Source organism: Leptosomus discolor, chromosome 18 (genome assembly GCF_034619465.1).
Source record: "Leptosomus discolor isolate bLepDis1 chromosome 18, bLepDis1.hap2, whole genome shotgun sequence".
NCBI lineage: Eukaryota > Metazoa > Chordata > Aves > Leptosomiformes > Leptosomidae > Leptosomus > Leptosomus discolor.
This window is the reverse complement of record NC_141408.1, coordinates 9,487,218-9,512,441: the sequence shown is the minus strand read 5'-3', so window position 1 is coordinate 9,512,441 and position 25,224 is coordinate 9,487,218. Positions and strand designations below refer to the sequence as shown.

Below are 25,224 nucleotides of genomic sequence, written 5' to 3'. Positions count from 1 at the left end.
CACTTGAGCTGCGCAGAGCGGCCTTTCTCCCGGGCTGCTGCAGGCGGCTGCTGGGGCGTGAAGCCCCCGCTCGCAAGAGTTAATCGTTTCCAGCCTTTGGCAATCTTGGCCTGGTCCTAGAAATCCGGCTGGATGCTGGCGGCTGCCAGGAGCCTCCCTCTCGCCCCGTCATGTGAGTAGTGTAAACAGGCCGGCAGCGCTGCCGGGCGAGTGGGAGGCTCACTAGTGGGCCAAAGTTCAGCGGCTGCATCATGGCCCCGCGGCAGCGCCGGCCGAGCAGGCAGCGGCGAGGTTACTGCCGATCACCCCAGCTGTTGCTATAGCAAAACCATTGCGTAACGCTCGCATTAAATCAGAGCATGGAGGAGAGGAAGGCTCAGTGATAAAGGTCGTTGTGTTCGTGCTCCTTTTGTTCGTTGTTGCTGGGTCCCGCTTCGCTGTTGCAAATTGAGTTCCAAGCATAGTCCCCGGCTGGGCTGCTGTGGAAGCCGGTGTGGGTTTTCACTGCCTGCAGAGAGAGCTGGGCCTGGCGTAGAGCTTGCTCGTGTAATCATGTAATTGGGGCATTCACACGAATGAGGCTGGCAAGACAGTGCCTGCAAGAGGATTGTTTGCATGAGTAGAAACTTTGCATATCCGTAAAATTTGTGGGATTAAGCTCACAGTTAAGATAGGTGTTTAACTTCTTGACACAAGCTGGCTTATGAAAGGAAGTGATTTGATGGCAGTAGTAAAATTTGCACCCAGCTAGAGAGCTCAGGGCACCAGGACCTCAGTGTTATAAAGGGGGGTACACCATGGCTTCAAGAAGTCAAGATATGCTCCCACATCATTGCATAGGTCAGATGGATTGCAGGAGATGGTTTGTGGGAGGCTGAGGGGTCAGGAAATCTCTTTTTGGCTGGAATTGGTACAGCAAAGCTGGAAGGTTGTGACATGGGAAGCTGCATTTGGAATCAGGCCATGATCCTCTCGAGATCTCTGCTGAAGTTGCATCTGCATTTACATAAGTTTTGGCATGAGAAATAAATGTCCATGAAGTGACTATTCTGTGCTTTCTTTTCCTAGATGATTAATTAAATTAAAATGGCTGAGGGATTGATTTGGCTACAAGCTTTCTCCTGAGGTTTCCGACTGCAGTTTGTCACGTGGAATAGACCAAGGTCTACCTCTTCGGTAGGAGTGATTACGCTTTTGGTTCTCCTTCTCTTTGGGGCTCTGGCCCATGCCATTGTCAGTGGCAAAGTTCTGTAGGACTTAACCTGGGCCAGAATCAGAACTGCAGTTTTTGGCTATACGCTACGGTGTATTTATCATTTCAAGAGCAAACAGATTTAATATTAAGGTTGTGATGAAGTGGCACTAGGTTTATTTGCGTCTTGAGATTGTGGTATTTCGGTCATTCTCCTCTGAAGGATTTTGCTGGCTGCTGTGAAAGACTTTCTGTTCCTTCCCCTTGGGTTTGTACCCTTTCCACTGTGGAGTCCTGGGCATTTACGATGCATGTCAGGAACCTCATGTGTCAGTACTGTAGTAAAAACCTAGCTAGGAAGAACACACTGCGTACCCCTTCCACCTCTCTGCCCTTCCGCCAAGGGAGTGAGACCTCCTGCCCAGCAGTTTGAAACTGGAAGTCTGTCCTTGAACCAGTGGTGCTGGGACTCGTGTTAGTTGGACATGGCTTCTTGGTGTGTGGGTTAATGTACCCTGTCCCAAGCTCTGCCCTGCTGCTTTTTTTCAAAGAATTTTACAAAAGAAATGAGTAAGGGAAGAGTGAAGTCCTGTGGTCTGCTTCTCAGAGTCCTGGTTTTGCTGGTGATTTGCATTTCAGTTTTAAAACGTAACTTTTGATTGTGAGATTGCTGGGCATTTTGTTCTCACTCAGGACAACTTAGACTGTCAGGCCCCAGATGAATTCCTAGGCACTATGGCAAAGCCAGTAGTAATGAGGAAGTGAGCGCTGCTATGAGCTATTCTGGGAAGTGCCCAATCATTTCATATAGGCCTAAGGATGCTCATTCCGTATAGTACAGATGGTGCTTTTGGAGAAATGGCGTCTGTGTTCTTCCCCTGTTACATCCCAAAGTGGTAAGTAATTGAGCCCAAGGAGTTCGGTGTTAGTAGAGGCAAGTCCACCTATTTCGGTTTCAGGTCAGTTTATCCCTGCTCAGGGAGCTGACATAGACAAGAGCAGATTGTTCTAGGAATGTGGAGCAAAATCCCAAAGGCCACCAACTACTATAGTCCCTGTGTGCTGTTCAAGCCTTCCACTGGGCAGCTCCATCCAACATCTTCTTGGCCTTACGAAGGTGTTGAACTGAAGTGCTGCTACATACCTACCTTTGCCCAGCAATTGTGCTCTAAGATCCCAGACAGTTGTGTGTTTGAAGATGTTTCTCTTATTAGAGATCTACAGATTGCCAGATGTTGCTAATAGTTATTTGTCAGTCATTTGGGACAAATACCAGCAATGCACTTTGCCAACAGATATGCAGAAAAACACTGGTGAATTCTCGTTTTCCTGAACAAGGCAGAGACTTTAATGGTCTGCTTTCCTGCATACCTCTCCAAGATGTGAGTGGAATTGACTTCATTTCACACTGCACTGTTGTCTGCTGCCCAAACCACATGTCAGTGGGCCAGAGGAGGAACTGCTGACTCACAAGTCAGCATGGCAGCCCCAAATCTCCTGAGACTACTAAGTCTCGCCTCTGACTGATGTTTTCAGTGAACTCTGTTAATGGCCCCCAACAGATCACACAGAAGTCCAGCTTCTATAAAATGAAAGGGAGGCTTCTTGCCCAACATTTGGCAAGTCACTGCTGGCAGTCTGTAGTGCTGGAAACTGCTGGTTGTGCTGGAAACTGCTGGTTGTGCTAGAAACAGGCTAACTGGTGGCTGGCTGAAAATGTCTCACTGATGCGGGATCTGGGGGCCTCAGTCACTCGATGGGCACATAGTATATTCTGGTCACGTAATGGCTGTCAGGGACAAAGGGCTGTAACTGGCCCTTGGCATATAGCATACGTGCGAAATGAATGCAACTCAAACATGAATGAAAGTTGGGAATAAAAAGTAGCATAAAACACAGCCCCCCCAGCATGATGGTGAAAGGTAAGGATACACTCCAGGTAGGCTTCATGGCACTGCGTGGCTCTTGCAAACAACCCGTCGCAGACTTCTGCTTAAACTGAAGCTAGGGCTTCTCAGCATAGGTTGGAGTGAATGAAGCAGAGGCCTCTCCTTCCTCTGGCAGCTGAATTCAAAGCTGTGCGTGGCAGCAGGGCGTTGGGTGCTCACTGCCTTGTGTGATTGATCAGTCAGTGATGATGACTGCACAGGTTCCGATGCCGCCTTCATGCTAGTTCCTGAGCACATTCCAGCGGCACAGTAATAACATGAGAGTCACACGTGGAGTGACACTTGCACATGAGACGCCCAGGTCTTTTTTCTCCTCTTGCAGGCCATACGTTTGCAGCACAGCGTTGGGGCAGTGCTGCGTGCTAACTGCATGTCAGCCACCGCAGTGATTTGCTGTGTGAGGCCAAGGATCGGACAAGGAGTTGCAGACATGTATCAGAAATACTGTTCTTCACCAGTGTGACCCTGCTAGAAATCATGTTCCTTAGCTGCAGTATTACATGGTGACACCTTGCCACTACGTGACCAAAGCAAGGTGCCCAGTAGGCGACACATCCTAACCCCTGTCATGTGGTTTGGCAAACAGGGTCTCCATTGTTAGGATAACATTTGGCCCAGATGTCTCAGCTTTCTTAGGTGCTCTGGAGAGTCTGGGGAATTTTAAACTTTAAATATTGCTGTGTTTCTGCTAAAAAGGGTATGTTCCAAGGAGCATTCCTAGTATTTGCAGCTGAAAGCAAAGCGGTTTGTGGTGACACTTGATTTGGGAGCCCATTGACTGTTTGGAACCAGCCCCTAAGGAAGTCCTAACTACTTGAGAAGACGTTATCCTTATTTCAGAGTTCCTCTGCACCATATGGGCAGAACTGTTCACCGTATTCATAATTTTGGAGCTTTATGCAGTCTTTGATGTATTTTGGGCCAGACCTTCAAGTCCGGACTAAGACGTTGAACTTGATTCAATACTCCATGGGAAGACAATGCAGGGAGTAAGGACATGTTTGTGGGGTTCCCAGTACACAGGATTGCCAAGACATGTGTTTTAGATTTTGATCTAGAAATCTGAGAACAGGCATAACACTTTTCTTAGAAGGATCTCAAACTTCTTTACATAGGTGTGAACATATAATTATTTCCATTTTGCAGACATGAAGAGTGAAAGATAGGAAAGCTGTAACTAAATCAGCGATCAGTTCTGAGTTAGTTGAGCTAAATTTTGTTTCCTGTCTTACACAGCGGGGCCTGATGCTATCTCCAAACTAGTTTTCAAAAGTTACTTTTTAAAACTGGCTTTACCTACTGTAGTTTCTGTGCATTTCTGTTCTTGAAAGGTACCATCAATTGTTTTTGTTTAAAGACATTGAATATGAACTTGTTCCTACAGAGCTTTGTGCTGTAATTTATCAACAAGGCGCTGAGGCACAGACGTCAAATGAATACCAGATTTCAAATTATGATAAGCAATTGTGTCATCTCTGTGAATAGACATTAATCTCTGCTGAGAAATCATCAATAATTCATTAAATAAAAAAAAAAAATGAGTACAGGGACATTTGGATAGGTCTTTGCAAACAACCAGTCCGGCATTCTCTAATAATTCCTTTGAATTTGAGCCCAAAGGATGCTTATTTCTCAAACAGAAACACATGATCATGCCCAAGTCAAAAAGTTTACTCCCTAGAGATCTAATTACCATTTACCTTTGGGGAGTTATGGAGGTACTTGGAATATGATCTGTCAGAGGTGCAGTGTGTTTTTACATAGCTCAGTAGAGAAGCATGCACAGCTTTCTTGGACTCTGGAGCAAGCTAGACAGAGTGCTGTCTGTCTTTGTGTTCTTTCCCTTTACACGTGACTTCTGCCTGGTATGGCCACATTAGTGACATCAGCACTTACCTGACTTCTAAACTTATTTAATGTACCTTTGAAATTCCTATAAAGTGGGTCCAAACTTACACGTTGCAAGTTAAGGGTGGGAGAAAAGGATTATGTCCATTCTGCTTTTTTCTTGTGTGAAATAATTGAAGTGTATTTTATTTTTAATATTCCAGTCATGGACATTTTCACCACTTCCTTTACCCTTTACCTACACCAAACCCTAAGATCCTTCTTTCTAGTCTTAAAATCCAAATTTCAGAATGATTTGGGTTTCTTTACTATGAGGAGAAGAAGGCAGCTGCTGGTCTAAAAATTTCAGCTTGAGCTTCTCTGTCGTAGGTGGCTTTTCATTTGACAGTCAGCATCCTGCTTTAGTCCGTTTCTCTCCTAAATTGTAGATTGATACATTCCAGTAAACACACAGCATCTGTTCTCTGTATAACGTCATGTTGCGAGAGGCTGATCATTTGTCTGAAGTGGGCTTTTTTCAATTGAATCAGAGATGGACATGCAGCCTAACAGCAATATTTCCCTCCTGTCTGTAATTGGCCATTAGAGGAAGAGAAATTTATAAATAGTTATTAATGTAAGAATTTAGAGGCTCTGCTTCAAGATCTAGGGCTAGCCTGTCTTATTGTAGCATAATCTCAAAAATAAAAATTCTCTGCTCTACTTTAGAGAGCATGAAATAATTTCTGTTTACACAGCTTTTTCAATTACTGTGACGCTGTGATATAAAGGTCACTGCTTGCCTCTAGTCATCACATGGCTTTTTCACTAATTGTTCACTCACATCGTTTTGTTCTGTGGGATCTTTTGCTTTTTGATCCAGTTTCAATTGCCCAGATGTGCATTTCATACAGTTAACTTTATACAAAGGGCACCCTTTGTTCCAACAAACACATTGTGGCCATTGTTCTCAGCTGGGAACCTAGTGCGTGGCAGTTCACCTGTTTCCTATGTAATCCACCATCAATCTACCGACCTTTGTGCTGATTTAATGTAAAATCATTCATTGGGGAGAGGAGGGATAAGGAGGAGAAATTATGCAAAAATATTTCCTGGTTCTTAGCCTTGGATTGATTAAGGTCATGCTGCAGGATAAAGAGGCAATGAGAAAATGGGAAAGCTCTTTCATCTTGACCCTTTTGGTGTGTAGTGGAATGGAAAATCGCATTAGTACCTTGAAAGTTTTGCTCTGGTGTCTCAGAAGGTATTAATGGAGACCTAAACATCTTCTGGAAGGAACTCTATTGCCACCTCTAAAGGCTTCATGTCAAGACAGAGAGGGTGCTTGCCAGTCCCCATCAGGGTAACTGTCACGTAATGAAGGCAGTGTTTCTTAATGCACCCAGGGGCCTGAGGATTGCCTGATTCGACAGGTTTCAGGAGGGAGAGATCTCAAGGTTATTCTAACTGCAAGTGCCCCATATAAGACAGCCCATTTGCTGTTTGTTAAGCCACATGGACATTGCATAGACTAACTGTTTAGTTTAACTTAACCTTTAGTGAGCAGTCCTGAGAGCTTAGTTCATGAGTGGAATGAATTCCATGGAAGGCTTTGAAAGAAGATTGTACATATAAACACACTGGCTGTTGCTAAAAGGTCTGTGGAAGATGAGCAGTGGAAAATTGGACAAGGATTGCACAGTATATCATGTAAGAAGGGTGTAACTTGGCAATGTATATCTGTGAAGGTTTTTACATCTCTTATCTTGGCCAAAAGAGACCTTCCAAATGACAGGAATCTAACCATCTTGAGCCCAAATGTTCCTAGAAAGATAACCCTACAAAATTGTCCAGGCTACTGGCAGGGATAGCATTACTGGCAACATGCAGAGCGTTGTAATGGCCAAGGCTGAGACATAAGAGGAGCTACGCTCCACAGCCCACAGCAGGCAAGAGGAGGAGGCCTGGAGAGGAGCTGGCATCAGGCAGTGATTTTTAACATTTCTTTCATTCAGCCAGCTGTAAGACTGCTGGGCAAGATCTGCACAGGGTAGAATTTGGTTTAAAGTGCTGATGTGATTTGCTGTGGCCCCCTTGTAGCTCTCTGGTGCCTGGGCCAGAATATCCAGGCCATCCACCATATTCTTCTTATGCAGCCCTTGGGAAGGGGAACTGCAGATGCCGGTGTCTTCTCTGTCTGCTCAGCTTGGCAAGGAGGAAAGCAAGGAGGGGAGAAGGAGAAAGCCAGGGGTCCTGCCCGGTTCTCACTACCAACAGTGGACGGATAAATAGAAGGGTACGGGTTTTTGTTTTCAGAACACAATGTTTCCCATGACTGGTCCTGCTGAAATCAGTGAGCAGAGACAGACACTGCTCCATACTGCAGCAACTGCAGCACCATAATTCTCCATTTCTCTCTCTCATCAGTCTATGGATCCCTTGGCACAGCTGTAAATTCCCTGTACAGTGCACAGCATGGCTTTCACTGAAAATAGCTGGGAAAACAATATTTCTAGAGCCTTATTCCATTAAAAATATTTATTTTGCTTCTTCTCTGCATCTTTCTATTTGTCCCTGGTCAACAAGGGCTGCATCCAAGCAGCCACCTGCATTCAGTATCAGTCATGTGGAATGCCCATAAACAGCACTTCCAGACCCTAACAGTTTGGTGGAAGTGAGGCCAAGCGACCAAACCCCTCTACCCTTCCCACCAGCACCCTCCAGCAGTATGACCCGGGAGGCCTCCAGTGCAGGATTTATATCTTGATCTGTCACTGTGACTGACGGCAGCAACGAGGAGCTCTGTGGGGAGGGCAGGTGGGGAACCCTGTCTCCTGGGACAAGCTCCAGTCTGCTCCAGGGAATGTGCTAATTTTCACTCCTTTATAGTCCTTTATCTCAGCCCTTCGACCTTGAGCTCGGAGGCATTATCAGCCTTAGCCAGAAAGGCAGTGTGGAGTTAACCATTTAAATGCTGAATGTTTCTGATGCTGAGTCCTGGAAAAAAAAAAAAAGACAATTAATGCAACTTACTTCAATAGTGCAGCAAGTCAGTGGGCTTTTCAGGTGAGGACAGATTTATGATACTAGGAAAAATATTTTGTACTGAATAAATGATTTTGTGAACTACAGCAGTTTTCAAAGTTTGTATGTCCCTACAAAGTTCCCAGGGCACATAGAGACCTCCTGTAAGAATGTATCTTGTGTGCACTGCAGTATGGTGGATATGAACTTGGTTTTCTTAGTCACCTTTTCATCCTTACCTGGACCCTATTATTGATACTCAGAGCACAGGCAGAAAGTCATTGAAGTTGTTGGTCTCATGCTTTCTGTGGGGTCCCTGCTATCATGGTAATGCTTAAATTTTCAACTTTACAAAATATTATACAAACTCTTACCAAAAAATAAAGAAAAAAGAAGTAATTTTCTGGAGCAATCTAGATTAATGTATTGCCAGTTCGGCTATTGACTTTTCTGGGTGACTTTGGGCATGTCATTTAACCTGTGTGTCACTTTTTGTGTTTGGAGAATGAGCTAAGAATACTTCTGCAGGCTATTGTGGCTATTAATGAGTTATGAATGTGCTTATGTACATGTGTGTCTTGTTTGGCAAGACCAGCTTCTCTGTCTTTGGTGTCTGACAAATATTATGCAAGAAAAATAATTCCTTTTCCTTACTGGGAGTGAGTGGTCTCTCCGTGAGCAGCAGTAAGTGGGTAGAAGGAGATTTTTTTGCAGAATATTCCTGCTTAATCAGTTCAGTGTTCATGGAGTTAATTTGCTCATGCCTTCAGATTGTTTTGTTTCCAGGGATTCTAAACCGTTGCCTCCAGCTGTTCATTTCCATTGAACGAGGGTGATCTTTATCTGTCTAAACTAGTTAAAACCTGCTCCACTACCCGGCAGCCTTTTTTGGACAGCCCGATAAAGCTGAGTGCAGTGGCTATGACACCAAAGCCCCTGGACATCATAAATTCCAAGCCCTACTTTTTTTTTCCTGACCTCTCATGGTTGGAGTACTCCTCCTGTTTTAATGGGACTCTTCACTTCCTCCACAGCTCCTTTTAGCTCCTGTCCAAAAAGGGAAATGATATTTGCATTGTAAGTGGCCGGTGAAGAATCCCTTTTAGACTAATTTACTACTTTAATATTATCAGATTAAGCCTTGACGTAACCTCAGAGGTACCATTTGAACAACTGAAGCACTGTTAGACTCGTGCTTAGACGGCGCTCGATGTGCATATTGCTTCAGATGTTTTAGTTGAAGCATATTTAAAGCTTGCTGTGACATGGTGGGACTTGTAGTACTTTCGAGGTCAACAGGGCCACTTCCTCTTCAAACATGACATGAGAAAGTTTTTGTCCTGAGCAGATGAGATGCAGGTTTGTTAAGTTGATGAGACAGACACCAGATGTAGCAAAGGTTCTTTCCTATGATGACATTCAAGCGTCTTGTATACATTAGGCAAAGATGCTGTCTCTACAGGAGGGAATTGCGAACAACAACAAAAATTTCTGTTGTTGTAATACCACTACAGGGACCATAGCTAGAATGTGTACGCTCATGTAGAAACACCTTCTGCTGTTGCTGGGGTTTCTAATAGCACGTTATTTTGGCCTGTGCTGAACGGGAGTATGTAACACAACACGTAAAATGCTAATGGTCAGTTTGTACTTTGGGCTCTTCCTTCTACTACTACTGCTGTTAACAGCAGTGGGAAAATGTGTGGCCAGAAGACCTCTCATGAAGACCTAGGCTGAGCTTTACTTTGGAATGTGCCAAGGAGACATTTTCCCGTTGTTTTGTTGCAGATGTTATCTTGCTTTCTGGGGAATCAGCAAGGCCCAAAGAGTGCTGGGAGGTAGCGCCCCTGCTCTCTGCAGCAAGCAGCTGGATCAGTTCAGGTCCAAACCCATGCGTCTGTGTGAGAAGGCTGTGTAGTCACTTTTCTGCTAAAGCACCTCACAGCAATTATCAGAGTATCAGAGGAGGGAAAAGGTCTGAGAAAAAGTCCAGTTTGACGTTTCATTATTGGTCTTTAGCAGCTGTGTGTTATCCTATTGTTACTAATAACCTTTTTAACTTTGCAAGCAGTGTTCTCTTGGCATCATTCAGACAAAATGACTGGGGAGTCAAATTCAGCGCTCAGCTGTGTAAATATGGAATCATTCTCTTGGCTGTCTGGTGTTGTTTTGCATTTGGCTCGGGGTCCCTGCCCCTAGAAGCCTGCAATCTAAAACACCCAGGCAGAGTACTCAGTCACGGTATGCTTTGCGGTTGGAATGCAAAGCATAAAATAAACAGATGAGGAACTACTGTCGAATCCATGCGCTATAGCTGTGGCTGTGCCGTGCTCTCGTTGAGGCTAATGGGTTATTCCTGTATAAATGAAAGCAGGAGTTTGCTTGTTACTTTTCATACGTAATTCACCAGTAGATTACGATTGGAAATTGGAATTGAATATTCTTTCAGGAAAATGTGTTTTTAAAGGGGTTTTAAATAAAGGGAGAAAGAAGTTTGATTGGAATTAATAGAGAACAAGAATCATTGAACAAAATAGATGTTGCTTAAAGTAAAGCGGTCAGAAAGACTATCTTAATGGTAAGAAGAACGGGAGGTCTTGGCAAATCTGTGAGGAGGGTGTTGGAACTGCTGTTTCCCTTTCAACCCTTCAATATACAATCTTGTAAGACTCTTAAGTAAGGTTCAGTGGGTTTATATGATAAATAAGTTTATCTTGATTTCATTCTCTGGTAAGAGGATCTCTTTTCTAGCATGGTCTTTATAAAGTTCTCAGCAGTGAAGTGACTAATTGCAATTCTCATTTTCAGGGATCTTCCAGATAATCCTGCTGTCGAATGGGACACACAGCTCCTCGCCACCTTTGTGCTAAAGCATATAGAAGCCAATAACATCAACCTGGTAATATGAAACTTTCTGCAGCATTGGCAATTTCCACATTACTTTTGAGCTGGTGTTCTAGGCTTTTTCCTTCCCTCTGAAAGCTTTCTTTGAAGTCTTTAAAGTTAGGATTTTGCTTCTGGAGTCTGTGAAATAGCCTAGGACAGGACGAGAGTGTACCGACTCGTTTGAAATGCTTGCTTTATAATATTTATCCATTTCTCTAGCCAGATCTTATGAAGCCTCTTTTGGGTTGTAGTGTCACCAACCTTCACTGAAGTAAAAGCTTCAAATTGGTTAAAACCAGCAAACTCTGTTGGAACTAGTGGGTTTCACTGTAGTAGATCTTGGGGTTCATTAATTGTCAAAGACCCTCTGAATAAGCCCAGCTGAACTTCAAGTCTAAAATGATACTTGAAAGCAATTTTGCATTTTGTACTTTAAGACTTTTTGTGAGTATTTGTACAGCTCCTGTGTCTTGACGAGGAAGACATGGTCATTCTGATCCTTTTTCAAACACTTCAGACAACTACTAGAAGTTCAGAACAAACAGAAATTGCTCCACTGAAAAATGCGGAAAAGGATGATGGTGTAGTTGGATGTATCTTTCCTCTCTGAGATCTTTCTTGGCTTCCCAGGGAGAAATGAACAGTGGAAGGATTTTGCTTTACTAACTCCTCAAATGTTTTCTACATTTTAAAGCAACCATTTTGCCCCTGTTGCTAGGTTTCATTGATGAAGAGAGCCCATCTGGGATTTAGGCTTACGTTTAGGCTTAGATTTGAAGTACATTGGCAGGCGTGTTTTAGAGAGCTAGATTAGTAGGGTTATAGGTTGGGATTGAAGAATATTAAACTGGAGAGATTTCCTAGCACTGGTATAGTTTGGGCTTTTTTTCCCTACAGAACAGGAATAAGGGCCTAAGGATGGAAAAGGTTGTGTTCTTTTCTGTTGAACCTTGCTGTGATCGTGCACATCACTGTCACACACTGATTAACAGCAAAATCACAAAACTCTTAAAACCTTTCAGCCGTTCATAAAACAAGAAGCCACATCTCCTGTAGCATGAAAGCCCCATGAGCACAGAAAACAGCATCATGCATCCAAGTTTGTATTGATTCTGTGGCTAATTTTCCATGAAATTCGTTGCTGTGCACAGAGACAAATGCAGTTTTCCTGGACTCCTTTTGTGCCTTTTGGCCCCATGAATAGATAGGTTTTAATCTAATCTGAAAGCTCTGCACACAAGAGGATTTGTATTGCATGTTTGTGACTCTCACGGGCACTAGGACAAGTGCACCAGAATCCCAGTAGAAAGTCTGAAAACACTAAAACTCCTCTAGATGGTTAGAAAGGGTTAGATCTTTGCCTCAGAGGAAATTAAACTCAAGCTGTTTGTGCTGGGGGAGGTAGGAGTCTGCCACTGACATAGCATGACCTGAAAAATAAAGTGCAGGGTTTTCAAAGCAAGAAACATGCACAGTCACTAGTACTGTCCCTGCTGTGCTGTAGTGCCGAAGAGCGCTGCGGCAGGGCCCACTGCGTTCCCCTCAGCACTTCCCTGAGCAGCAGTGAGGACAGGTCACTGTAGCACAACACAACAGCAGTACCACAGGTAACTGAAGCAGCTTCTCGAGGTTGGTGATAATGAACTGCTCTGTAAACTCATATTATTTTAAGCGTCCCAAGTAATCACACAGGTCTCAGGTGTTCGCTGTAATAGCATTCATTTAGGAGCAGACCTAGTTTGCCAACAGCAGCAAGGCAAGCACCTTATTACCTTTGTTGAACATTCTGCATTTTAAAACTTCAGAGCTTGCTGTTCGTTAGCCCCTCTTGGAGCGTTTCTGCTGTCCGAAGACAGTGGCCTTGCCTTGAAAGGTAAACTGAGTCTATTTTTCAGTAATGTTGAAACTGATGGAATTTGCTTAACATGTTAAAAGAGCCTTGTCAAAATTTTGTACGCAAACGGGGTTTCAAACGCAAGAAGCTAACTCAATGGAGTGGAGTTACTGTGACTGGAAGATAGGAATTGTTTTAGCTATCCCAGTGGGAAAACTTTCCCCAGTTCTCCCTGTGGTCATAGCATAGACAATGGTATCTTTTATTTACACAACATATGTGTCATCTGGCAGTGGAGAAGCAGGCTGCAACTCCAACATATCTGAAAGGAAAGATTGCATGGCAAGGAGTCACACCACGTTGTGCCTAGTTTTGTCCCATTGCATAGTTACTCATTTTCTCAGTTGCCCTGGAAGTCCACGAGTAAAGCAATCTTTTTGAGAGCAACAGGGACATATTTCATCCAAGCTCTACATTAAATAGCGCAGACACAGAAATTTAACAGTGGTGTACTCAAAGGCAAAAGTAATTTACAGACTTTGGAAATTATTTCCTGCCTACTGGATTTATAAGCAAAAGCCAGTGTTGCCGCGAGAGGCCACCAAGGCTACTCTGTCTCAATCCAGATTAGAAAGTATTCGATGTGTAAATAAAAAAAAAATGTTACATCGTATTGTGCGAGCGCCAGGCAGGCTCTAGATTATGAAATCCTGCTCTTCAGGATCGCAGGATCTTTGGTGATAGCAGAGCTTGGATTAGGAGGTGACATTCAGACTGTGTTTGGGGCACAGATGCAGTGCTGAGACCAGAATTCAGCAGTACCACATTGTTACAAGCTGCTTTCCATTATGGATTGATGGAAACATCATCCGTACAACTGTTTGTGGAGGAGTCCCATAGTCTTGGGTCAGCCCCAAATCAGCCTAGAAAGCTAGATCCTTCTACAAATGGCATTCACGTTGGAGCTTGTATTTGAGAGGGTGAGCTCAGCTCTCATGTTTTGGATCTAGGTCTCTACACTCTAAAATTCGGGAGCATTTGAATGTGTGATGTTTGTAGAGGATTTAAAATGCTTTTGCAGACCACTAGATATGGAGTACAGCACATGGAGTTTGCTAGAGGAGGCAATAGAGCTGGGACAGACTTTGGCATCCCTTTTCCTCCCTTCCTCACTTACGTTTCAGTCTTCTCAGGTGTGCTTTGCGGTACGTGGGTGGGAGGCCCCCAGGACTTTTCATTCTAAGAGCTGGTGCATGACTTACACGCCTGCAGCTCAAACCCAGTGGACACTGGAATGTTGACCATGATTAGATTTTTCCATTTGATCCAGCTGTCCGTTCTTTTTAATCTTTAGCTTCACTGATTTAGTAGCAACAACAGACATCTCTAAACACGTGCGAGACTCAAAGGGCGTTTGAATGTCACTGGATCTGCAGGTGTAAGTCAGGCCTATGAAATGATGCTCAGAGGAAGGCCATTAGAAGTGGAGTTGCTTGCTATGGCATTTTATGGGATGGCCCTTCTTAAAGAGGAAAGAGACCTTTCTATCCCCACCAGTCTGCTTGAGCAGATGTGTGCTCTGTTTGAAGCAGTGGACAATGCCAGAAAGAGTGAGGGAGACCCACAGCTTTGCGTGATTTTTTTCCTCCGATGCACATGGTGTGTAAAGGGAGCATGGACTCCAGACCTCTCAGGAGTTTTCTCTTCTGCTAGTAATTGAGTAATTTCCTCTGTGCGCTCCCCGCTCCGGAAGGGATTTCTGGACCTGTTTGTCTTGGCTGTTGCTCTGGCTTCCACTAGTGAAAGCTCTGTTTCCTGAATACCAAGGTCACCCAGAAGGAAACCCAGCGACACCAATGGCAGCAGCTCCCATTTCAGAACAGGTGTGGGGAGGGAACTCCCTCTTGCCCTAGAGATTTCATTGAGCAATAATTTCCACATCAAGTATATTTCCTATCCCAGCCTTTTGCTCCCAGAACAGGCTAAGCCTGTTTTTAACCCAAACAGTTTCAAGATGTTCAGTTTTTCTCATCCTGCCCCGATTGTTTGCTTGATTTCATCATCAGCCTGGTTCAGGTTAGGTGTTAAAAGCAAGCACACCAGCTAGCTGCACCATGTGGAAGTAGCAAATGCTCCCGTGTGAAAATATCTCCAGTATGTGAGAAAGAAATTCAGATTTGTTATCAATGAAACGAATCCCTGAAGCCAGAGGAATATATTTACATGCGATTGCTGCCTGCTTTAAGTCACGAGCACCACAGTGACGCTGTGGAATCTGTGCCCTATTTAGACAGCAGACCTAGAAGCTACATATTGGGTGGGTGGGACATCACTACTGTGTCAGAGCCAGCCTGAGTTCTGGGAGGGATCTCTAAAGGTGAAGAGCCAATATTTCAAAGGTGGTTTCTTTGCAGATAAAGTGAGTGCCACCATGGCCAGGTCAGTGTGCACATACCTTGGGAACTGTACTTATAAATTTGTATATTTGAAGAGACAGGCAATTCAGGTGCAAATGTTCTAACAGTAAATTAGACAACATCAATTGAAAATTAACTCCATGCAGTCTCTTTAGCTAGTTCTGCTGTTATGTAAGCCCAGCAGCACAAAGAACAGCAGCTTCTATTTCAAAACAGATGTGGAGAATAAAAACCTCCAAAGGTGTTTCTGAACAGATAATTTCCATGTCAGGAATATTTCCTAACCCAACCTTGTGCTCCCACAGTTGGTCTGAGCCAGTTTTGTCAAAACAACGATTAGCTTATTTGGTCTGCTCACTGTAGTCTCTTATCTTGGTCTTCTGGTTTGTTCTCTTGTACCCTCCCTAGAAGGAAAAATGTGTGTTTTGGCTTGCCTGGGGTTTTTCGCTTGGTTTCCTACGGAAACAAGAATAATGCAATTGTATTTGTATGTGTGTGCACATGCATGTTTCAAAATACTTTAGAGCCCATTGGCTAATTTCAACCACATTTGACAGCAGGGTAGTAGTCTTAAAAGTCTTATGTTTGTACTGGTTACAGGAAAATAAATGACCAGGCAGAAGAGACAAACCTTCCCTCTGTCCCCGTTTAGTAAAATGTTCAGTCCAAGTCCAGCCCTTAGCAAACTCACACTATTATTCAACTGCATAGGAATTTATTCTGCAATGAGTGAGTGGGGTACATTGTCATCTTAGGAAAGTGCCACTCTAGGTAGGAGTGAGTTCAGAGCGTGTTTTCTCTTATCTGTGAAATGCAGGGTGCTATGCTTATTCCCTGAGCTGTACAGAATTTAATAATGTCTTTCCCAGATGAGCAACTCAAAAAGCTGGTCTCCTGAGGGAGGGCTTAGCACCACGCCAGACCATGCAGTCCCTGCAGAGGCCCTCTCAGGTAATGCTGATCTATAGCAAAAGCAGCCAAAGCTGAAGACAAAATTTTTCTGGTTGTAAAATAGAGGATGACCAGAAAATGCTCCTTGTACCTGAACAAAACCAAATTGGGTCCCACCACTTCCTGCCAGCAATTAATAACCCCGTGCTTGGTGGCAGCATTATTACACCCAGCGGGCAACAACTGTGGACTTGTGGATGGGTTTATAAGCAGGCTTGTCTGGAGTTTGTGGTTTTTGAAGTATTTCTTATCACTGTCTTTGTGTTTCCTCTCCCTCTTTACACAATATCCCCTGTGTTTGAGAGGGCCTCTCCCATTGGAGGGTGGAGTAGCAAGTTAGGACGCAGAGCGGCTTTTGATCTTCCCTTGATCTTTAACCTGGTATTTCAGGCCCTCTCAGATAGGTTTTGAGAAGGGAGCCGTGGTGAGTAAGCAAGGCAGTAGCATTTCTTTCCCTAAAGAGAGAACAACCTGGCAAGGAAGCAGACATTGATTGAAATGTGGGGAGGTTTATGATTTCTTGCTGGTCATAGGGAAGGGAGCTGTGGAGAACTCTGCTGCCTGGCCTCTCCCGGAGCAAAAACCTAACTGCAGGCTGGCCAAGGACTGTCACATTCACCATCTGGAAGGCCTACCAGCACACATACCCTGTCTGCTCTACATTTTGTGCTGCCAATTTGTCTTCTGTGTTGGAAGGGGGGGGGCCTTTAAGTACCCACTTCACAGTACTGTGCAGAGTGAGCCCTTAGGGTGGATGCCTTACCCCTGACACATTATTGGTAGGTCTGAGGGCAGGGAGCCAAGGGGATTCTGTGCTTTGGATGGTGACTTGTTAGCACTGTGTTCACACATTACTTCTGCATTATGAAGTTCCCATTTCTCTCTGCAGAGAAGCAATAAACAATATGATCTTCTCATTCAGCAAAAAGCCTGACTTGATTGTACAAAAAATTCAGTCAGCTGATTCTTTAAAAAGGCTTATTCTCGTATCAGATTATTTTATCACTATGTTATGCTGTGATGAAGCCTCGCTACAATCAGGACAGTAGTACATGATTGTGTTGCTCTTGTTAAAGCAATATATCCAGAATCACAGTGCAACAAACTATAGTTTCCCCTGTAAATCCATAGGCATTCTAGTAGTTCTCAAATCCAGGAGAGTGATTGACAGAGCTGGACCTCTTGGGTCAGGAACAAGTTTGCAACAGATCACTCTGAAAGTAACCTTTTGGCCTAGTAATAAGTGCATCCTGGCAGTGGGAACATGATATGTGTCATCTTTCTGTTGTTCAAGCTGTTAGACTGCATGTAGTCATCTAGGGCCAGAGTGTCTTGTTTAGTTGTATTTCTGTAGCATGAATTCAGATACAAGGCCTCATTGTGCAACACAAAAGCAATTCTTCAGCTACAGTGGGCTGGGACAGCGCTGCGTAGATGTCAAAGTTGATAACCGCACAGTCTCCTTCTTCAAAATGATTATTGTTTTGTGGTTTTGTTGCAGGTGGTAACCTTTGATGCAGGAGGAGTGAGTGGTCATGCTAACCACATTTCTCTTTATGCTGCTTTAAGGTACAGTGTTCTGCACGCTTCATTGAGTGCCTCATTATAGTGTTACAGAGTGAACGTGGTGTTTGTGAGTAAGCAGAATACTAATAGCTAGAGCCAAAAGCAGTATTAACTTCACTGATATAACTGAGTGCCAGGCTGTGGGACATGATACTGTTTGGAGAAACTCTCACAGCTCTCTAAATGACCTACAGCATCCTTTATTATTCCGTCTGCTGGTGCTTTGCCAGTCTCCCTTCCACTGGGCCCTCTTTGCTCTTCCTGTTCTTGATCCCACTAAAATATGCCACAGATCACTTTGCACTTGTGGTGGAGAGTGTGGTTTGAGGAGAGTGTGAATAGCTGATGCCTGAGCTGCTGGTAGTTGGATTTTGGAAAGTTCTGCCCCGTTGCTTCAGAGGATGTTTCCATCCTGTCCAGGTACCTGAATGTACCTCTCTGACCCAAGGACATGGCTCTTTCACTGGAGCTGTCCCTATTTAGCACTCTTCTTAAGCCAGTTCGTTCCTTCACCACTTTCTTATTTACATTCTAAGAACCTCTGTCTCTGATGCGATGTGGGAAGGCTGCTAGACAAAAATCCCTCATATTAAAATCACCCAAATTTTGCTGGCAAGACAGCTACCATGTCTTATTTTAACCCTCTGCTCATTCGGACCTCATCGTGTCCTACAGAGATCTCGTCCAGAGCTGCCCCTGCCTTTCCCAGGCATGAGAAGAACTCTTTGCAAGTATATGTTGTATTTTTAGCACCCATTTGTTTTCTGAATCATCTGTGCAATTCAAATAACTCTCTGGCTCTCCTTGCTAACAACGTCACAGTGATTTGCCTTTCTCACTTGCCTAGAGAAAGCAGCAGTGCCACAGAACCCATACTGTGACCTACTGAGCTCCTCTGGGAAGATGCTGAAAGTCTTTGATGCTATCTGATGGCTGGAATTCAGTGTTAGACGGGATCACGGCTTTTCCCAGCAACTTCTGAAATAGCCTAACAGAAGGAAAGGGGGTGGAGTTAAAGTAAACAGTGTTTGTTTGGGCTAAGCAGGGAGGTGCTTTCCAGCACAGTGTTATTCGAGTGAGTGAGGAACAGAGGTTGATGACCGATGCTCACACCATTGGCACAGAAGGACTGGAGAGCTTCCAGCTGCCTGGACCTCTGTTTGCTCAGTCAATTGCTGCGTGGCCTGCAAATAGGAATGGAGGGCAGATTGTTAGATGTCCGCCTACATCCCGAAGAGATAGAAGGAAAACAAGCTAGCGGCTGAATTATGTATGAGAAAGTTAAGGAAAACTCTCGATTTTGATCCTAGCTCTACTGTTGTCTCACTCTGTGACTGCGCAGAAATCACTTTCCCACCTTCGTGCTTTATGTTTCCTGTGTGTGCAGCGAGGATGTTAACCTTCCTCCCCTCTCAGAATATGTTACTAGGAGTATTAATTATCTGCAGCTCAGACCTTTGCATTACTCCTTAGCCTACAGCAGAACATTGTCCTGGGCTGATGAGATACATGCTGATAGGGGCACCAGCATATAAGCAGCTCATTAACTAAGGGCTGGTTGGTGTCTTGTCTGTCTTCAAGTCCTGAATCAGCAGAAATAAGCATGGTGGCCCAGTCATCTGCATGTGGCAGGAGTGATGCTGTGGCCACTGAAAGGTTAAGTTTATTTTTAGTGGCTTGCTTGCCCTCATTATTTTTCAGTTTGTGTCATGGAGGAAATAGAGCGTGACTGCATCACTCCTGATTTTCAGTGCCCTGATGAGTTCTCACATATTGGTTAGTACAGGCAGCGCTGGGAGCATATGCTGAGGCTTCTCACGTCCCTCCCTGCCAGCAGGGCTTTGCAAAGCAGTGGTTGCTGCCCCTGCGGCCCCAGTGCTACATGGCAAGAAAAAGGCACGTGAACTCTTCTCTCCAGGGATCATGTGCAATGTATTTATTAACCACCTTTAAACAAGGTCTGCAGGGTTCTGCCTCCACTGTGGCTGTAAGTGGAAAGGATGAAGCAGAGGGCTGGTGTGGTGATCCTCCTTTGGATGCTGCCAGTCTGTGGGAGGTAGACTTGTGCCCTACCTAAGAGATTACTTTCTGCAAGAGCAGGGGTAGAACAGGCTCTGTGACCCATCCCACAGCTCCTTGCTTCAGGAGGTGCAAATTATTGAACAGCTTCAAGGAGCAAAACAGTTCAGGAAATGGTCATAGCTGAGCAGATGCTCAGTATTATCTGCCAAGGGCATAAATATTCTTTGTGGTGCCTGGAACAGAGGTTATGTTCAAAGGAGCAGGAACTATTCAGAAGAAATGTGCCCTTCCCCTTGCAGCAACCTTCCTCATGACAGCTTGCAGACTCCAGCTGCTGCTATGTGTCTAGGCTTCAGATCTGGGAGGAACTGTGAAATGCCAAGGTTTTAGGGTGGATTTGTTCTTCTGCAAAGGAAAAATAAGAAAAAACAGGATGAGAGAGGAACACAAATTGCTATTTGATTTCCGTCTCCCTGGGAGTATTTCAGTTCTGGCTTCCAGACAGGAAAAAAAACCCAACCCGAACCCAAGAAAATCCCACTGTAGCAACGAAGGGAGAATTGGAAGCAATCCTCTGTAGCTCTGCTTCTTTCCTCATCACCTTGATTTGGCAACATCATTCCCTCTTATCCCCCAAGATTCCCTGTGGCCACAAGAGGCTGGATCCTTTACACGCATCCATAAGGAAGAGCAGGTCTTGAGTGACATCAAGGTCACTTTACTGCCCTCTCAGCATTTTGCTAGTCACTAAGCACGACGGTATAGGCATGGTAAACACTACATGACAGGAATATTTGAGAACGTCTTTCCTGCCCTTTGAAATGACAGTGTTTGCACCGAGATCACATGTAATATCAAGGTGGTTTAGTTTTGCATGAGTCATTATGCATTTTGATTTTAAACAAGCCCTCTTGCCCAGTAGCCTAGCAAATGGCGGGCTGTTGGTTTTGTTGTTTGCTTGCTTGCTTAGGGTAGAGAGGAATGGTCTTTGTGAGGGGGAGGAAGGACTGTACCACTTCTTTTCTTCAGTGAACTATCAAATCCATTTCATCCTACCTAGAACAGAAAGGAATAATCCTTGTCTGCTTCGGGCAGAGCAAACTGAGTGGAAAATAGGAGCTGCTATATTTAACCACTGTGCATTATGTTGTTATAGCAACTGCATCCATAAAACTTATATCAATGATGCCATATAAAAAGCTACATCAAAGAATCATTAGCTGAGCCTTATTCTCACCAATTCCATTTGGAAAAACATCTCTCAGTTCTGCAGGATGTTTCTTAAGATTTGCCAACTCGGTGGTAGGTTGTAAATGAGACTGTGCAGAGGTAATATTTGGGAGCTTAGTCCTTTATCACCCTTAAGTTGATTATGATGCAGCTTGAGTGCCACCGATGCCTTGTTGCACTTACATGTCACAGCCTGACTATTGAGTGCCCCGTTTATGAACGCATTGTGCGGAAGGGTTACAGTGAGGCTCCCTGAAAGTGGAGGGTTGATTAAATGCCATTTTCAAATAAGTATATCCAAACAATGAACAGCACATTGTCCAGCCAAGTCCCACAGACTCGGTGGGTATAGTTCTTAAAAGCCACGAACTGCATTACATCCCAACAAAGCACAGTTCTGCTTGTATTGAATTTCCAAGGCCAGGTCTTTAAGGACGTGTTGAGCAGGGAGGAAGCTGGTTTTTGAGTGATTAGCTCGATGATAGTGAATGGTATCCAATCTACCATTTTTATGTGATGCCTTCTTACAGTGTGGAGCTAGAATGGGGCTCTGGTCTCTCACTCCTTTTTAGCAGCTGTAGCCTGTGCATTTCAAATGAGCGGCATCTCATTTATGTTTTTAAGGCAGGGTGCTATTTTGTATTTCCCTTGCATTTTCCCAGAAAATTCTTTTTTCAAAACTGGTGATTATTTGCTCTGTCTTGGAGAAGGATTTCCTGTATCACTGATGTGTTTGTTTGGGATTGTTTAGTCCCTGCTGGACTTCTAGGTTCCCTGCAAAATAAAGAAGAGTGTTGAAGAAATAATAGGTTTCAGTGTCTTATGTTTCAGCCTGTCCTTTCACAGTCCAGCTCACTTCTAGTGTTTTGGTTTACTGATCTTAATTGTCCCAGGGCGAACTTATGAGTGCTGGCTGTGATTGCACCCAGACTGCCCTCATAAGTTCAAGACAGAATTGTCCTCCTCTGTTTACCCTTTGAGACTCTGTCCCTTCCCCTCAAAGGACTGGCATATATCTGGTAGCTGGGTATGTTGTCCTAGATTTTATCTCATTCCTTCATCCCTGCTCCCTCCTTCCTCAATCTGACTGAGTTGATTCATCCCGTGCCCTTTCATGATAGCCGTTAGGATAAAGTTGAGCACAGGGCACCAGCATTGCAGGGATTCCCCCCAAAGTAGTTTTTTTTCCAAAGAAACGGCCTCAAGGAATGTCCTTCCCAGCGTCACTAAGCTGCTAGCAGTGACACTGCACATTCATCTCCCAGACAGTGCAGGGACCAAAGCACAGAGCCCCAGAGCAGCTCTGTCAACTGGAAGATCTCTGAATTGCCACCTTTTGTCTGACTGGCAGAACCATCTTTTGCCACTGCAGTACGCGTGGGTACAGAGTGCCTGAAGAGCGTTGTACAAACTGCGTGTTGCTACATGGTGTAGTTCAGGGTGCCTGGAAGCGGAGCCAGAAATTCTGGTTAGGGAGGGAGGAGGCGTTCCAGATAGCGAACATTCAACATCTGGCAAATATATCCTTCTAATGGTTCTGTGATTCCTAGGAGACTGCTTGTTCTTCCTCCTTCGCATCTGTTTCATCAGATTAATTGGGCAGATTAGAGGTTAGGATCCTAAATGGAGCCCAAACACATCTTTAAGACATCCATTTTTTGCCATGCTTTTGAAAATTGTATTTCGCCAGTGCTCTACAGCAGCCAGAGCACTCAGTTCAGTGAAGGGTTTTGCCTGTGGGACGGGAGACTATTTACAGAGTGAAGTCATTGATTTCAATGAGCAATTTCTCATCAAACAGAACATCACCAAAACTGTAATCCACCCACCAGGGCGTCAGTCCTGCTTGCTACCCCAGAGGAGTTCTGTGTTCCCCAAGACTGAGGTTTCAGCTCCATCTTGGTTTGTTCTTTCTTGCCATCATGGGGAGGTATCCGTGGTCAGTGTCTCTTAGGGGCTAGCCCACTCACTTTGCTGACCTCTTTCCTTGAGGATGACTGAATAAGGACAGGGAATTTGAGAGCTAGCTCAGTCCTGCAGTTTGCAGGATGAGAGTTGTTGGACCATTTCAGTTTTTCTGCTGAGCAGATGTAGCTGATAGCTACAGGCAGTAATAGCTTTTGAAACAGCTGGTCCTTGAGGGAGGAGCCGGCGCTGAGTCCTTGCAGTGCAGAAATGGTGGGTGCCTTCATGCGTCTCGCAGCCTTCTGAAGTTCTTCATTGCTGAGGGTCTCACTTTCCTTCAGATGTGGATCTGATCCTACCACAGGCATAATAAAGAGGGTGCAATGAGAGATGCCCTGTAATCAGCTGGCCTCTGGTGGGTACAAACTACCGTAGATCGCTTTATGTTTAAAAAGAATTTATAAAAAAGTCGCTCCGGAAAAAAACACATGGAAAAAGCTCCTGAAAAAGAGCCTGTTTGTGTTTGACTTTTTGAGATTTTATGCCAAACTCTTTCATTTCACCCAAACCACAGCAAGCCTAATCTATAAAACAACATTCCCAAAATGGCAACAACAGAGAGCTGCAACCTCTCCCCTACTTGGAAGCATCCCACGGAGACAGCTCCAGCAGGGTGGAGATGGGAGTGAGAAGATTGATTTGGGAGAGGATTGGCTGGTTTTATGAACGTGTGCAGGAGGTAGTTTTGTATTTCTTTCTCTCTCTCTCTCTCTCTCTGCAACCACAGTTCATTGCCATCTCTTGCCTGAGAAATACAAACGAGTAAGGCTGTAATTCCTCTGCAGCATTACAGCTGGGTGGAGCCCATTCCCATAGCTCTGCACTGAGCCTTGCTGAGCACTGAAGCATTTGGCTCAGGACAAAAACGGTGAGGAGAGGATCAGTTTCTTCATGCCTGTTCTTCCAGATCAGTATCAGGTCTGCCTGGCAGCAGCCTTGAGGACCTCTCAGTAACCAAAATACAGTTTGTGTCTCCCTGAACCTTTATATAAGCGCAAACTCCTTAATTTGCTGCTGATTCAAACTTCCCTGCTGAAGATGCTCTCTGCTCCTGCTGAAGTGTTTCCATATGATTGGGATCTCTCCTTGCTTCTGTTTCTAGTGGCCAGGAAGGGTTATTATTAGGTCATTCTTGGAGCAACTCTTCACATCCGTTAATCTGCTGTCAGTGCTTTGAAGGTCCCTCTATGGCAAAGCAGCACACCCAGAACAGACACTAGGACTTGGGATGGTTAGCCAGATTTCACAGCCACTCGCTGCTTTATCTCTCCAAGCTTGTTTTAAAAAGCTCCCACCCTGCTAGCTTTACCAAATGCTGAATCACTTCTTTGGGTGGCCCGATTCTAGTTGTGGAGGAAGAAACCTCTGGCAGAAAAGCAGGGAAGACATTAATGGAGATACTTAAACCTTCCTCCCCACAGCCCCTGAAAAATTGCTGGTAATGTTTACAAGGCAACATTTATCAGTCTTTGTCAGAACAGTCGGACTTGAGCAGTGGAGTAGAAGGTGGCCAAGTCAGTATTACAAGGCCATTGTTTAGTAGGAAATGGTGTTGCTTGCAGATCTTTGGCTCTGGAGAAGAGAAGACCATTGGCAGGAGAATCTATTTAAGGCCTATGTCTTCGGATTGCTGTTTGAGTTGTGCCATGACCTGCATTTTTTAATTGCTTTGGGTATTCATTACTCCGTGCTTCCTATTTTGTCTACGCCTGTGTAGCTAATCCTTTTCCTTGAACTTAACCAATAGCCAGAGATAATCCTAGTTTGAAAGTGACTGGAGAAGCATAACAGTTTACATATAATGTATGTTTTATCCTGGTTGATTTACACATGAACTGTCACATTGTCCTTTGTTAAATACACCACTATAAGATGATAACAATCTCTTTAAATATTACACAGGGTTAAATAACTTTTCTTTTTTTATTCCCTTTTGGCAAATGTTCCATTGTTTGGATTTTTTTTTTCTTATGGAAGAGCAAGCCTGGGCGTGGGACAGGTCTGAGTGCCATCTGCTGGAGACCTGCTTCCTCCCATCCCTGCGATGGGCCAAATCTGGAAGTGATGCAAATGGAGATGTGAGCATAAGTCCTCTGAAGCCATGAATCACAGGCTAGAGCAGGAAAAACAAGAGAATTAAAAAGGAGTTGAAGCTAATACCCTCTGACCATATCAGGATCATTTGCTTACACTTCTTGATGGAAGTACCATCACTGCTCACATCTCCTGCGCTGGTCCCCTCCTTCTGTTTCCAAGGGATGCATTTTTACTACAGAGACTCCCCAGGACAAAGTCGTGAAGGGATCAAAGTCTCAGTGAGCAAAAAGTCAAAGCAGCTTTTCATGTCCCAGTGCCAGCACG

The 25,224-nt window shown here is 44.4% G+C and overlaps 1 protein-coding gene across 1 annotated transcript in view; it reads left to right on the top strand.

Moving 5' to 3' along the window:
• Positions 1-25,224, top strand: part of PIGL (phosphatidylinositol glycan anchor biosynthesis class L) — a 60,637-nt gene that overhangs the window by 27,926 nt on the left and 7,487 nt on the right. The window contains exons 3-4 of the mRNA XM_009956228.2: positions 10,801-10,891; positions 17,582-17,649. Coding sequence (XP_009954530.2) covers positions 10,801-10,891; positions 17,582-17,649 — 159 coding nt within the window. The remainder of the gene's footprint in view (positions 1-10,800; positions 10,892-17,581; positions 17,650-25,224) is intronic.